Source organism: Ochotona curzoniae, unplaced genomic scaffold, assembly GCF_017591425.1.
Source record: "Ochotona curzoniae isolate NIBS_2020 unplaced genomic scaffold, NIBS_Ocur_1.0 contig_3432, whole genome shotgun sequence".
In the NCBI taxonomy this organism is placed as follows: domain Eukaryota; kingdom Metazoa; phylum Chordata; class Mammalia; order Lagomorpha; family Ochotonidae; genus Ochotona; species Ochotona curzoniae.
In genome coordinates, this window is record NW_024465859.1 from 12879494 (window position 1) to 12893406 (window position 13913).

Below are 13913 nucleotides of genomic sequence, written 5' to 3' on the forward strand. Positions count from 1 at the left end.
AATGACCTAGAATTTCAGGCTCAAAATGCTGTTTATAACATCTGATTGCATGGATGGAGTCCAGTCCCTAGGGATGGCCCTGCTGATGTTGGAGATGTTGGACAACCATCCTCAGCACCCACCCTTCAGCATGAAACAAATTTTTAGCAACTCCCTGGAAAGCCTCAGAAACAGCCTTCCTTCATGATACGGGGTCATCACCCAAACTTATTATTATAAGGGCAGAAAAGCACGTTCTCAGCAATAAGCAGACACAAAATGGTGTAACTTCATTCTTTCTCCTTGCAGGTGCAGAATAGTGATTAGTGACCACACGATGAGAATTCCTGACATACTCCTGCCTTCAAAAGTAGGGGATTTGCAAGGACAAAGGTTCCTGGAAGCCAGAGTATTATTTCCATGCAGATAGCAGTGCATGGGAGGTTGGGTTGCTTCAAAATTTATGCTCTGCAGAAAGAAATGCAGAGCACTCAAACAACTAGGGGAGTGTTCTGTGGTCCATCATTCTGTGAAAACCTCAGTACACTGAGTCTGGAACCAAAGACAGCCTTTGTAGGTGTTTTCTCTCTTGTACTTCCAACACCAGTCACAATTGCTATTTTTAACTGATTAGTTCTGAGGTACAACTAGGCTAGACACAGATGCTGCATATGTCTCAACTCCTGAGACAATGGGAAAAGATCATCAGCTATAAAGATGCTCAATCAAATATAGATATCAGGGCCCAAGAAACAAAGGAACTAAAAACTGGGGATTCCTGGGCCCAGTTCAGTAGCCTAGTGGCTAAAGTCTTTGCCTTGCACACGCTGGGATCCCATACGAGCACTGGTTCTAATCCCGGCTACCTTGCTTCTCATCCAGCTGCTTGCTCATGACCTGATAAAGCAATAGAAGACGGCCCAAAAACTTGGGGCCCTGCACGCATGTGGGAGACCCAGGTCCAGGTTGTGGATTAAGATCAGCTTCATCTTCAGCTGTTTCAGCCACTTGGGGAGTGAATCAGCAATGGAGGATCTTATTGTCTCTCCTTCTCTCTGTATATCTGCCTTTCGAATAAAAATAAATAAATCTTTAAAAAATGGGGATTCCTATATCTCCCTACATTCCTCCTGACAACTTAAAGAAGACATAGTCATTTTGCTAGAGCATTCTTTGAGGTTTCGGGTCAGAATACTGTATCGTGTCTTCTTGATCTTAGATGGGAAAATGAAATCAGTGCTTGGGGATATCTTATTATGGAAATCTTATAAACCCAGGGAAAGATCTGGAGTCTAGTTTGGTCATGAGCAGGGGTTCTTTTGGAACCTGGCTGCTGCCCCAGCTGTTTTCAGAAGTTAGTGGCCCCTTTATTCCTCTCACCGATGTTTCTTCCAACCCCTGGGATCTTTCTGATGCAACTGAGTCATGAGTTGGCAGCTGGTATTCTCAATCATAGGAATATGAGGACACTTCTGCAATCGCTGCCATGCATTATACTTTTATTCCAGCAGGCATTTCTCTAAAATGCCACCAAGAATCTACAGACCATTGAATGTATCTTCACGAGTGATTGGAAAGACATGAAAATAGGGATGGGCTTTACGCTTGTGTCTCAAAACCCTACAAAGACCCAACCCTTCTAAGCTGGATGAGAGAATGTCAAAGCTTTCCTGTGTGAACAGGCTGGCATCCTGATGTGGTTTTCTGGCTGCAACTTCAAAGACCATATGATCATCTTCAAAGTTGCTAAGAATAAGGTCAGATACTTGAGATTCTTCCTGTTTTCCCTGATCAGTTGTCAACAGGCTCATGCCAAGGTTTGGTTGTCTTCTGTTTGTCTGAAAAACTTCCCTGAAGGAGCCACTAACTTGATAACAGATGATTGTTCTACGTTTATAATCTTGTTTTCCAAAATTTAGATAAAGCGATATTTATGACAGAAATTTCCAAATCACATGTGGAATGTTAACTGAATAATATTCTCTGGAATCCATTTAAATCAACATGATCCTATCTTTAGCAAATTAGATCTGCAAATTAATAGCATGCATTTATCTGAAAAACATCTCATTTCCAGTATGTCTCTTATCAGCAAAAAAGGTTCACCTGAAGTTTCAAAAGTTCCTAGAAAGATCCAGACTTTAAAAACGTTTTCCTCAAAGTGCGCAGTGTGAAGGTTTGAGAAATAGTAAGCAGCAAAATGGGAGGTGGGGAAGAAAGGAGAAGGTGGTTTCTTATGTTCTCTACCTGGAAGCAGTACCCAGGGCAGTGATCCATGCTTGAAAAATGCCAGCAAAAAAAGAGAAAGGGTTTTTCCTGGTCACTACAAAGTAAATTAAAGGGAGGAAGATGCCGCCATGGATGATGAGGCCCACAATCACTGTTATCATGTACATCCCCAATTGCCTAGCAACCACTTCCAAGTCCTTTATTGCAATGATCTTCCCACAGATTAGGCACGCGATACCCAGGGGAGAGTACCTGAAAAACACAAAAGAACAAAACAGTGTTGAACAGATTATGATGGGCCTCAAGATTTAAACTCAGGCCCTCCTACATACCATGAGGAAAATGCTTTCCATAGAGTTTTACCGAGAAAGGGCCTTGAGAGTCAATAGATGATATAGTTTCCCCCCCTGGGGACAAACTGCCTTAACAGAAATCTGTTTCACGCATCTGGTGGTGCCTGCTCTGATTGAAGCTCAAACGCAAACATTGTTAATGTGAGTTTTAGTGATACAGAAACCGGCTTGACCATCACCATCATCTGAATAACCTACAAATTAGAAGTTGAGGGGCCAACATTGTAGCACAGTGGGTTAAGTTGCTGCTTTGATACTGGCATCTTATATCAAAGTGTTGACTCAAGTACCAGCTGCTCCACTTCTGATCCAGTTTTCTTGTAATGAGCCTGGGAAGACAGCAGAAGATGGCCCACAGGTGTGGACTTCTCTCAACCGTGTGGAAGACCCAGAAGGAATTTCTGGCTCCTGGATTCAATCTGGCCATGCCCTGGTTATGAAGGCATTTAAGAGAATAAAACAGAATATAGTGATTTCTCACTCTCTCTCAACCCACCCTGTGTTTCTGCCTCTCCAATAAGTAAATATTAAAAAAAAAAAAGTGACACAAATGTGTTTCTGTAAATCTTGTTAGACTTGTAAGATCTTCAGCTGCTTCCTAGAAATTTTAGAAATCTGCACATAACTTTTAAATCGTTAGGGAATCCAGAAATTTGGGGGTGCAAATGTGTGTTGTCTTCACATGTAAAGATTCAGAATATCTTAAAATGGGGGTCAGAAGAGAGAACAATCATGAGAGTGGGTGGGAGTGAGGGAGGGTGGGCGTAGAAGGAGAAAGGGAGAGAGGCCAAAACAAGAAAACCAGCGAGAAGTCCACTGGGAAACATGCGTTTTATTACCTCTAGGTCCGAAAGTATTTCTTTCCACACTTAGTCTAACATTAACGCTAGTTACTATCCATTGTACTTCAAGCACTATGGACAAGAGCTACACATTAATTGCCTCCCTTCAGTTTTACCACAGCCCTAAAATCTAAGAGATCATTATTTCTGTTTCACAAACGAGGAAACAGAGGTTCAGAAACGTTAAATAATGAGGTCAAGACCACAAAAAAAAGGAAGTAAGAGAATGATTTATGGTCCCTGAAATTCCACAGTAGAGGGGTTCCCCCACCACACCAAACCACATCCCTTAGGTGAGCAATCTCAGCTCTTTGGAGATCAGCAGGCAACCCCCAGACACTGGTCCACCCTAAACAAATGTGCTTCATATCTCTATCTTATTGTTACTATATGAGAGCTTGGAAATTATTTTTGTCCTTATTTGGGGGGGATAACTCGTTGTTTCCTATCTTCAGTGTGTTTTTGCCATGTTTGGCAATACCCTGTTCTAAATTATCCAGTCTGGACATGGATTTGTTCAGTTTGTGATGGTTTCTAACTGAAATGAAAATAAGAGGATTGATAGCTGATTAAAAGCTAGGGACATCTTTTCAAGAAAGATTGTGGGGAAAATGAAGCTTGCATTCTCCGCAGAGAGTAGGGAAGCAAAGAGGTAGGATATCTAAGGTGAACTTTGATTTTTGTTTTCCGGTTTTTGTTTTCAGTTTTTATGCTTGCCTTTTTTTTTTTTTAAATTGCCTGGACAAGTCATTTCCTGGATTAAAGCAAAAAAAAAAAAAAAAACAGAAACCAAACCAAACAAACAAACAGAAAAACACTATGGGGTAAGGAGGGAACAGATTTACACAGGCAGCTCCATCTAGTCTGCCACTTAGCAGCTGTATGATTGGCTAATGACTTATCCCCTGAACTGGTCTCCCCTGTTGCTCTAATTAAACACTTGGGGATGGATAATTTGCAACGAGATGAGATCAAAGTTTCAGAGTCTAAAAATTCAAGATCAAGTGGCCTTACTGACTTAGCCTCTAGTGAAGATCTCATGGCCAACAGTGTGATGGTGGGAACATGTGTGAGAAGGATCAAGTGGCCAGACTGGAAGTCAGAAAATAGGTAGGCCCAGACTTGCCACCCCTTCTCACAGATGTTAATGCTCCAAGATCAGTGTCACTTCTCCTGGGGCAGTGATCCCACTAAATGGTCCAATCACTTCTCACCAGGCCCCATCACTTAGAGGTCTCACCCCACACCTCACATCGACACACTGGCAACTAAGCTACTAGACCACATCCAGATCTTAGTATTCTCACCCTACAAACATGAACATCAAGGTCCAGAGAGGCTACCTCTAACTGTGAGGATGAAATTTTTGAACACACATGTATGCCCATTGCCGTTAGTGCCTTTCTCGCTGACTCCCAACAGGAGAAATCCCTCAGGGGTCCTGTTGTCGCACATGTTCTCACATCATCAAGACTTAATGAGTCAACTCTGAGATACTGAGGTTTTGCAAAATATTTCACATGATTCTCAGTGCCAGATTTTTTTAATGGCAAACCTTATCTTGAAAGAATCGATTTGTCACAGACACCACCAAGTTAATATACCAGCATAGTTACTCACTTTCCTGGTGAGCAGCTGGCCTGAACATCCACTGCCCCTTTCCCTTGTGTGTGGGCTGGCCATGTCTGACAGCTGCTTCTCTAGACATCTGGAAGTCTGTGACAAACCTATCATGCTGTTCAACCCTTGCTTTCCCACTACGTTCTCCTGGTGCCCAGCTCATAGCATCTCTTAACCCAGCAGAGCAGTCTCAGGGACTAATACTTTGTCTCTGAGATTGTAAATAACTGAACATGATGCATCTTTCTATAAAGCTGAGAACCATTTATCTTCATAAGCCAAGAGATCAGTTCTTTCCCAAGTCCCAATCACCCCCAAGCTGTCCCAAAACATAAACACAGGTCATTTTTGGTTATCATTCAAGTTCTACTTTTTATAGGGCAAGCAATTTGGAGAATCAAAGAAGGTGTTTTCAGGATTCTTTGCCAAGGAGAACTAACTACAGAGACTCTCTGGAGAAAGTCTCTGTGACAGAGCTAAATGGATTCAAGAGAAGTCAGTTTAGGTTTAGTCCTGAACACTCTGCTAGCTGGGGAAATGCTTGAACTTCTATTGAAAATGCAGAATGTTAGTCAAAGGAGGAAGGTGGAGTGTTTGGGTTACTAAGCATGGTCAACAAGAACCCTGGTTATCACAACCACTCCCAATGTGAGCATTAGTTAAGATGAAGAAAGAGCTGTCATTCTATGATGTCCTTTACAGTCATATTTCCTGTTCCTCTTTTTAAAACATGTAACTTGAATTTTCATCTAAGCTGAGACTTCCAAGTTTCTGGGTTTCCACATCAATGAGTTTCCTTTTAAAAAAGATGGCATTCCATGGAAAAAGAAGACAAATGCTCAGGGTCCAAGATCATGATCAAGGCCAAACACCAAAACACATCTGGAGGCTTAGAGCTCCATTGAAAGTTCCAAAGCCAGATGATGCCCAGGAATTAGTGGACTCTTTTCTAGATTAGAAGGCCATGGTTGATAGATTTAGGGGAGGGAACAGCTCAGAGGCAGCATGTTCTCAGCTATCTGCACTAGTGTCAAGCCCACTGATTTCATCTGAGACTGGCATGTTGAAATCTGATTGTCTCACCTTCTACTCACCTTGAAGATCAGTCTTAATGCACTAAGGGTCCCATTCTGCCCCTCATGAGATGCTCACCCCTCCACAAGCATAGGCTAATCCACAGCATCGGACCTAACTAGAGCTTAATCAGGATTTCTGCAAATCAAAACTTACCTGTATCACAATTACCCATCTGTCAGTTTACCATAAATGGAGATTCCCTGATTCATGGGGACCTACAGTCAGATTTCCCTGGAGCTTGCCTTGAGGCATTTATAGATTTTAAAAATTTTGTTTCTCAATAGTGTTTATGTAGTTGAGAGGGAAGCACACCATAGGGGCCTCCAGTTAGGGTGGGAGGATCAGGCATGCAAGACGGTGGGTGGAACAATTGTTTCAGTTTGTCTCTTCTCCTGTGTCTGCAAGGGGTAGGGTGGGAGAGAAGGATGGGGGGAGAAGGGGAAGGAAAGGGGTTGTTCCTTGCTCAAACTGCTTTAGCACTGGGGGATGGTGACTGGTCATTTGATGTCATCATAGAGACTTCCCATGTGGAGAACAGTGCTCTGGAAGTGTTCCTGACTGTTTTTAATAGTTCTGAGACATCAATAGCTTCGTTGCATCAGGGCTAATAAAATCTTTCCAAGGTCTATTGGATGACCAAGTCCACTTTAACACACCCACAGACACAGGAACATGCTGCAAAGCTTGGCCAAGGGAGTGGTCCAACCTGTTCTGTTTTTCTGACCAGGCGCTTAGCATCTTCTGCTGGACTAGATGAGGTGGCTGTTATTGTCCTCTGTGTGCATCTGGCTATGCTGTCCACTGCACAAGCATCAGCAACTGAGGAGGCCCAATCCTGATTCATGTACTCCAAAGTCAAATCACATCTTGTGATTTTCCTTTTGGCCAGGATTTGGGTCTAACAGTCTAGTTGGGGAGAGCCCCAAGAATTCTCATTTGGGGTAACTTCATACTTGACTTGTGTGTAGCAGCAGTGCAGGGTCACTGCACCAACAAATGCACATACCAGTAGACACAGCTGACTGGTCAGTTCTGTCTGCAGCTCCATCTCTCATGTGAACTCACAGTTGCTGCAGACTAGCTCAGCCCTGCCTTCCATAAGCCATCTTCACGCATACTAGCTGGTGCTACAACCTAGTCAGAGCAACTCCCAATAACCTCTGCCTGGCCATCCCCAGCCTGTTTTTGGTGTCCCATCTTTTCTGAACCTGAAAGTCCCAAATTAATTGATTAGTAGGTTAATAGCCCAAAGATAATGCGGAAGACTGCATCGGTTAGCCAAGGAGTAGATGGTTTTTTTCAGTTGCTAATGAGAGTTTTGTTCCTGGAAATACTGGCTCAAAAACATCAAAATTACATGAAGAACAATATAAATGCCCTGCAAGACTAACAAGAAGGGAAAATGTTTTTGAAAAAATGAAAATAAAAACAAAAATATCAAAACCCAAGAGATGTAGCAAAAACAGTATTAAAAAGGACATTTATACACATCAGGTGCTTACAAAAACTTGAAATACCTCCGATAAGTGATCTGATAATGCATCTCAAGAACTTATTAAAGAAGAAAAAATGGGTAAATTTCAAGACATGCTAAAAATCACAGAAAAGAATAAATAGAATTGAAATTTAAAAGATGAGTAAAACAAACTCTTATTCAGACTAGCAAAGAAGAGCAAGAAAGAAAAAACAGGTAAAATTAGAAATAAAATAGAAAATGTACAACAGCATGAAGAAAAATAGCATGTTACTGAATGACCAATGTGTCACTGAAGAAATAAAAACAAAAACCTTCTTGGGGAAGACAACGTTACTGTGTGACATATGTGTCATTGAAGAAATTAATAAGAAAGGAAAAACTATTCTTGATGTTTGAGCAAGTGTCATTGGTTACTTTTTCTTTAACATCGACAGTTAGCTGGAGGGAAACTTGGGGAGCTAAAGAAACGTTTTACCTCTTAGTTTAGGTTTTTATGGGAAAGACTATGGGAAGTTATGCTATCTAGGTTTTTCAGATTTGAATAAAATAATTTTGAATAACAGAAAAAAAATGAGGATATGGAAAGTTATGTGAAAACTAAAAGATTTTCAGGCTTCCTAAGCCATGAACGTGGAGATGCAGCAGATATGGATCAAATTGACATCAATAATGATAGTGACAAAATGACTGTAACACTAGCTAATGTAAAGCACATTGATAGTAACCCCCATGATATGGCTTTTATAGTCATCTCACTTTATAGATTGTGAGATCAAGCTTTGTATACATTGTATTGAATTCAATGCAATCTGACATCAGACAGAAGTTGGGTTAGGTGCTTCTTCTATATAGTACTAGGAAGTCAGCTTCTGTACTTAGCCTTGTCATACGGAAAATGAACTAACAAAAGTATCTATTTTCATTGGGTACTCTATAAGAAATAATAATGCTAGCTAATATGTGCAAGGGAATTGAAATAATATTAAGCATATTATAGGAATTTGGTAAGTCTTGCTTATGTTTCAATACTAAAAATTATTTGCCAAATAATAAATTTAATACATGCATAGTCATTGAAATAATACTTTGCATGTAACATTTTAATAATTCTAACTCATAACATCACAAAAACTATAATTTAACAGTAATTATATTCATGATGCTATATCTTGATATTATCACTATTCTTACTACTACATGGAGAAAATTAAAAATGTTCCGATTGTTTGAGTTTTCAGGAGTCAGAGTGGCTGACTGTTTAATCTTCTCATACCTGTTATCAGCTGCTCGTGCTGGCGAGGTGGCTGAAGGCTGGAAGGAATGTGTGGAGTTGGCATCTCATGTTCTATGATCCCTTCTGACTGGGTGAGGTCACCAACAGCTGTTCAGAATCATTCCATAGACCTCATTCCTGTCTCACAGCAGTTCTTCATCTTCTGGGATATGATGCTAGGTCTTAGGAGTGGTCATTTCCATAAATGGAAAGTTTTGTAATCCATACTGTTTCCCATCCCTGCCAACTTACCAGATTTTCTAGAAGATTCTTTTTCCTACAAGGACTCATTCCTTTGAAATGATGAAGGAAGAATTCTGCCTGGCTTGGCCATACCACTAGCCTTTTTCAGCAGAACATAAGCAGTGTATTTAGAGCAGAGATGTTCACTCTGCTAAGAATTCTAGGAAACAAGGGCAGACCCTTATGCTTAATCCTTTTCTGCATTAGGTGTTAGTGTGTGTTAAGTACTCAATGCACTCAGGTAAATCTGAAGGACTTGAATGCTTTTTACAGCATCTTCATGTTATGTTCAATGTTCACTCAAAGGAAGTGCTCAGAAATAGAGCATGACCTGGGAAGTTGAAGAGCATTTCAACAATTCTAAAAAAAATCATCGTAGTAACATGCTTTCTGCATTATAAATGTACAGCAAAGCAATGATGTCAACAAATCAGGTCCATCAAATATAGTTTATGAAATCATGAGAAACATCTTGATCAGAAACCTTGGGACCTTTAGCTATTCCCTCATTCCTGGAACTTTATTAAGAATTGGCCACAATGATATCCCTACATATGGTTCTAGGAAGAGAAGAGTAAATGAAAAGCATATTTTTGCCCTGTGAAGAGGGAAGGGAAGCAATCTGTAGCAGCAAAAAAGAAGTTGGAGTTTCAATGGAAGGCATCTATAAAGAGAGGGAAGATACCACAGGGGTCTGAGGAGGAAAGTGGGGAAGGAGGAACGTGTTGAGATTGGGAATATGCACCCTATAATTCTGATGGAAAATAGAACACCAATATGGTTGGTTTGAATGGTGTAATTTTTTTCTAGGCATGCATACAGGACCATCCTAGTGTTAAATGAAAAGCATCCTGTCTGATAGATGCAGAACACTAGAAATTTCCAAGGACAGGAAGTGGCACAGCTTCCCTGATAAAGAAGTGGACATGCATGCCATGGGCTACTGTGCGTTTCAGAGCCATTGAGGATGAATACACATGAACATGGATTAATATGTTCAAACAAGTTAAAAAAAAACCCACACAGGCTTTTGAAATGAATATAAACTTTGGCTCTTTCTTTCCCTGGCTGTATACACAAATCATCTTTCTATAAAGCAGGAATAATACTTCATCTTTGCACCTGTTGGGATGACATTCAATAGGTCTGAAATACCTACCATGGATCATGGCAGCTGAAACAAGAATAAAAAGTGACAGACTTCATTTTCATGACAATGGTGGTGTTAAAGGAACTGAAGTTTAGTGACTGTGGACCATGACGTTCTCATCTTTCCATCTGAATAAAATTCCTAAGAGCACTTAAAGTTCTATGAAATCTTCTAGAATTTCCTTGTTGCTGGCATGGCTGACAACCCTACTCTTTCATATGAATCAAGGTTTAAGTCATTGCTTGTGAACATCAAAGTAATGAAGCAGCAGTTCTTCCACGCTTGCTGGATCATGCTTACCTTAGCACCTCTAATATATTCTAACTTTGCATTGCTTATATCCCAGCCTCAGTATTATTGATAGGTTTTCCAAACGCATCTCCTTGTAGTTTCAGTACAAGGACAAGCAAATTTTATATGTGAAAAGCCAGATGCTAAATATTTCAGATATTTGGTCTATATTCTTTCAGAGACTACCAAAAATTGCCATTATACAACAAAGCAGGCATTGGCAGTACATAAGCAACTACAAAGAGCTCTTCCTCAACATCTTTATTGATGGGGACTTCAGTGTGAATTTTACATTACTCTCTTGAGTCATGGAGTAGCTTTCTGTTACTGATGTTTTTAAAATATGTGGATTTTTATTAATTTGAGAATAAGAGAGACCCATCTCCTGCTTTACTTCCCAAGTGCCTACCACAGCTGGGACTGGGCCAGTGCTGAAGCCAGGAGCCAGAAACTCAATCCAGAAACTCATAAGTACTTGAGTACCTGCTTCTCATGCTAGCCATTAGCGGGCATGTGGAAGCAGCAGCAGAGCCAGGAGTAGGACTAAGGACTTCAACTTGAGCATGGGCATACCAAACAGCCTCTTCATCACTACACCAAATGCCAGCCCCCCCTTTTTTTTTTGCTGTGGTGGTGTTGGTTGTCAGTCATTTCAATGGACTGAGAATTTATGTCTTACCAACATCCCATATTAAAATTCTAACCCCCAGTGCAATGGTGTTAGGTAATGGGGTAAAGCTTCCAGAAGAGAATTGGTGCTTGCTCCTATTTGACTATTTTATCTCCCCCTCAAATTCCTAGGCTGAAATTTAATCTCTGGGGTAGTGGTACTGGGAAGTGGTCATCTGGTAGGTAAGCACCACAAATGGGATTACTGTCCTTATAAGAAAGGCTTGAAGGAGCTCACCTGTGCTCCCTCAAGATAAAGGGATCACTTCTGAGCAACAGGCACTTACTAGACACCAAATACCCTAACTCCTTGATCTTGGGTTGTCCATTCTCCAGAGCTGTGAATAAGAAATTTCTATTGTTTGCAAATTACTCAGTCCAAGATATTTTGTTATAGCAGCTAGAATAAATGAAAACAATGTTTTTATTAAAGAAATCCCAGGAAGCTCCCCTACTCTTTTTCTACCAGGTGAGGATACATGAAGAATTCATGCATATGCAGTCTGGCAGAGAGCCCTCAGCACTGCCCAGCCATGCTGGCATGCTTATCTCAGACTGCCACCCTCCAGAACTGCAGTGCCCAGTATACAGTATGCAGTGTGAGTAAAACGATTGTGTAAAAACATGGAGTCCATTCTCAACATGTAGCCCACAAAGAACAGGTGGTGGATCAAATTTACCCCAAGGATCATAATTTGTTGACTCTTGCCTTAGGGACAGATTTTCCCCCCTTTCTGATCATCTCTACGGACAGCTGTTTGATTAGTCCATGCTGATTTAGGGCAAAGGGGTGCTCCTTAAGCTTTTAGAGACTCAAATCTTTCTCCATCCTTACTAAAATAAAGTAGAATGAGCCTACTTACCACATGATCATGATCACTAACTTCATGACGATCTCATTCAAAATATTGAAGAAATCCACCATCAGCTTGGCCTGCTCTCCCATCTTCCCCATGGCAATACCAAAAGCAATGAAAAACCCTATCAGACCTGTAGGGTGAATCACATTACACAGAAGGACAAATTATGATTCTTCTCCTTCAGTCATTACTATTCCCAATGTATGGATCTGTATTCTCACAACCAGTTACCTAAGAAGTAGGCATTAAATGACCATTCTATTTCAACCTCCTCTCACTGGATAATGACTTTCCTTAATGTTTTTCCATGCAAATAAGTTAAACAGTACTATTACCTTGAAGAAAATAAACTCATTTTCACACAAACTAAAAGTTTCTCTCTTCTCTTCCCCTTCACTTGGGAAACAGTGAGAAATCATGCACAAACATGGCTCATTGTTACTGAGATTAACAAGGAAAGACTTGTAGGGACTTGGAGATTATCATGCAAATTTTGGAGCAGCAGCAACCAATTAGGGATTAGTGTCTGCTAGGGATATGTCTAGATTATTTTGCTGTCAACCCAAATTAATACACGGCTGGCATATTTCATCAGAAAATCCTAAATGCAGAATTACCTATCCCTGCATACCTAACATAAGAGGAGGAAAAAAATGTTGAGAAATCAAGCAGAAAACAGTAAAAAAAAAAAATCCAAACAATCTGGAAGACTTCAATTTATCCAGTTTGTTTAAATGTATCCTATAAATTCTTTGTAATTCTTTTCATAGAATGCTTTCTTTTTAATGTAATGATTTTTTTTTAAGGGTTATAAAAACAGAACAGATTTCACAGTCAGATTATACTAATTTCTATCTCCTCGGCATTCATTAGTTTTCATTTTACATCCTAACTTTTATCTAAATTCAGTCCCACACTAGCCTCCTTTGGGTAATCCTAACCCCAGGCAGGAACACTTACAGGAGCTCAGTCCCCACCCTGTTGATGTCAGCATCAAATTGGGCCAAATTCAATACTCAGCCTTTGGTCTTATTTCCTTGTTGATTTTTGCCTCAATCCCTGTGTTTGAGGTCCTGGGAACTGCCCTGTACTTAGCTTCTCCAAGGATTATGCCTAGTTTTTTTTCTTGGCATAAGATTATTTCTTTCTTATTTCCATATTTCTTCCCATTCTCCTCCCTAAGCCTCAGCTTGATCCATGCAGATACTGGCACACACTATGCAGCCAGATATACCTCCTATGTTTCCTGGAGGCCACTGGAATCTCTGATTTCCAATCTCCATGTGCTCCCTGGCCCTTAAACCAAGATTACCAGTCTTGGAACTTGATCAACATGCCCTAAAAGCTTTGCTTGATTACCTGAACTTTTCTCTAACTCTGAAGAGCCACTTTCCTTTCCCTCTTTCCTCTTCCCAACATCCATCTTATCTCAGTTTGGCTTAATTTCTAGTCCCTCTTTATCATGCTCAATTTCTTCTTCTGTCCAGTTATATATGAAATCTTGACCTGTAACAGGTTAAATCATGCCATTATGATTTAACTATTCTCTCAGAAGAGAATTTTTTCTGCATGAACTTCTGACTTGACTCTTTCCATTTTCACTTAAACAGATAACTTCTGCATACCCTAGATAACATAACTGTTCTTTGCTGGACCCATTTTATCTTTAGCAAGAAGAATCCAGCACTTGTGTTCAACATTGTTAATACCTGGTGTTTATTCCTTCCCATTGTAGCTTTGGACAGAAAGATAGATAGATGACTTTGCAAGTGAGTTATTGGCCCAGGAGAGATAAGGGTTTAGTAAAAATTAGATCCAAGACAAAGTGGGCTGACACTGTAATAACTAAC

General features: G+C 40.4%; 1 protein-coding gene across 2 annotated transcripts in view; it reads right to left on the reverse strand.

The window, feature by feature from the left end:
* The window catches only part of SLC1A2 (solute carrier family 1 member 2), a 133176-nt gene that overhangs the window by 26169 nt on the left and 93094 nt on the right, over nt 1-13913 (reverse strand). For both annotated transcript variants that reach the window (XM_040980108.1, XM_040980109.1), the window contains 2 exons: nt 12067-12193; nt 2227-2460 (listed from right to left, as the gene is read on the reverse strand). In XM_040980108.1, the coding sequence (XP_040836042.1) occupies nt 2227-2460; nt 12067-12193 (361 nt within the window). The remainder of the gene's footprint in view (nt 1-2226; nt 2461-12066; nt 12194-13913) is intronic.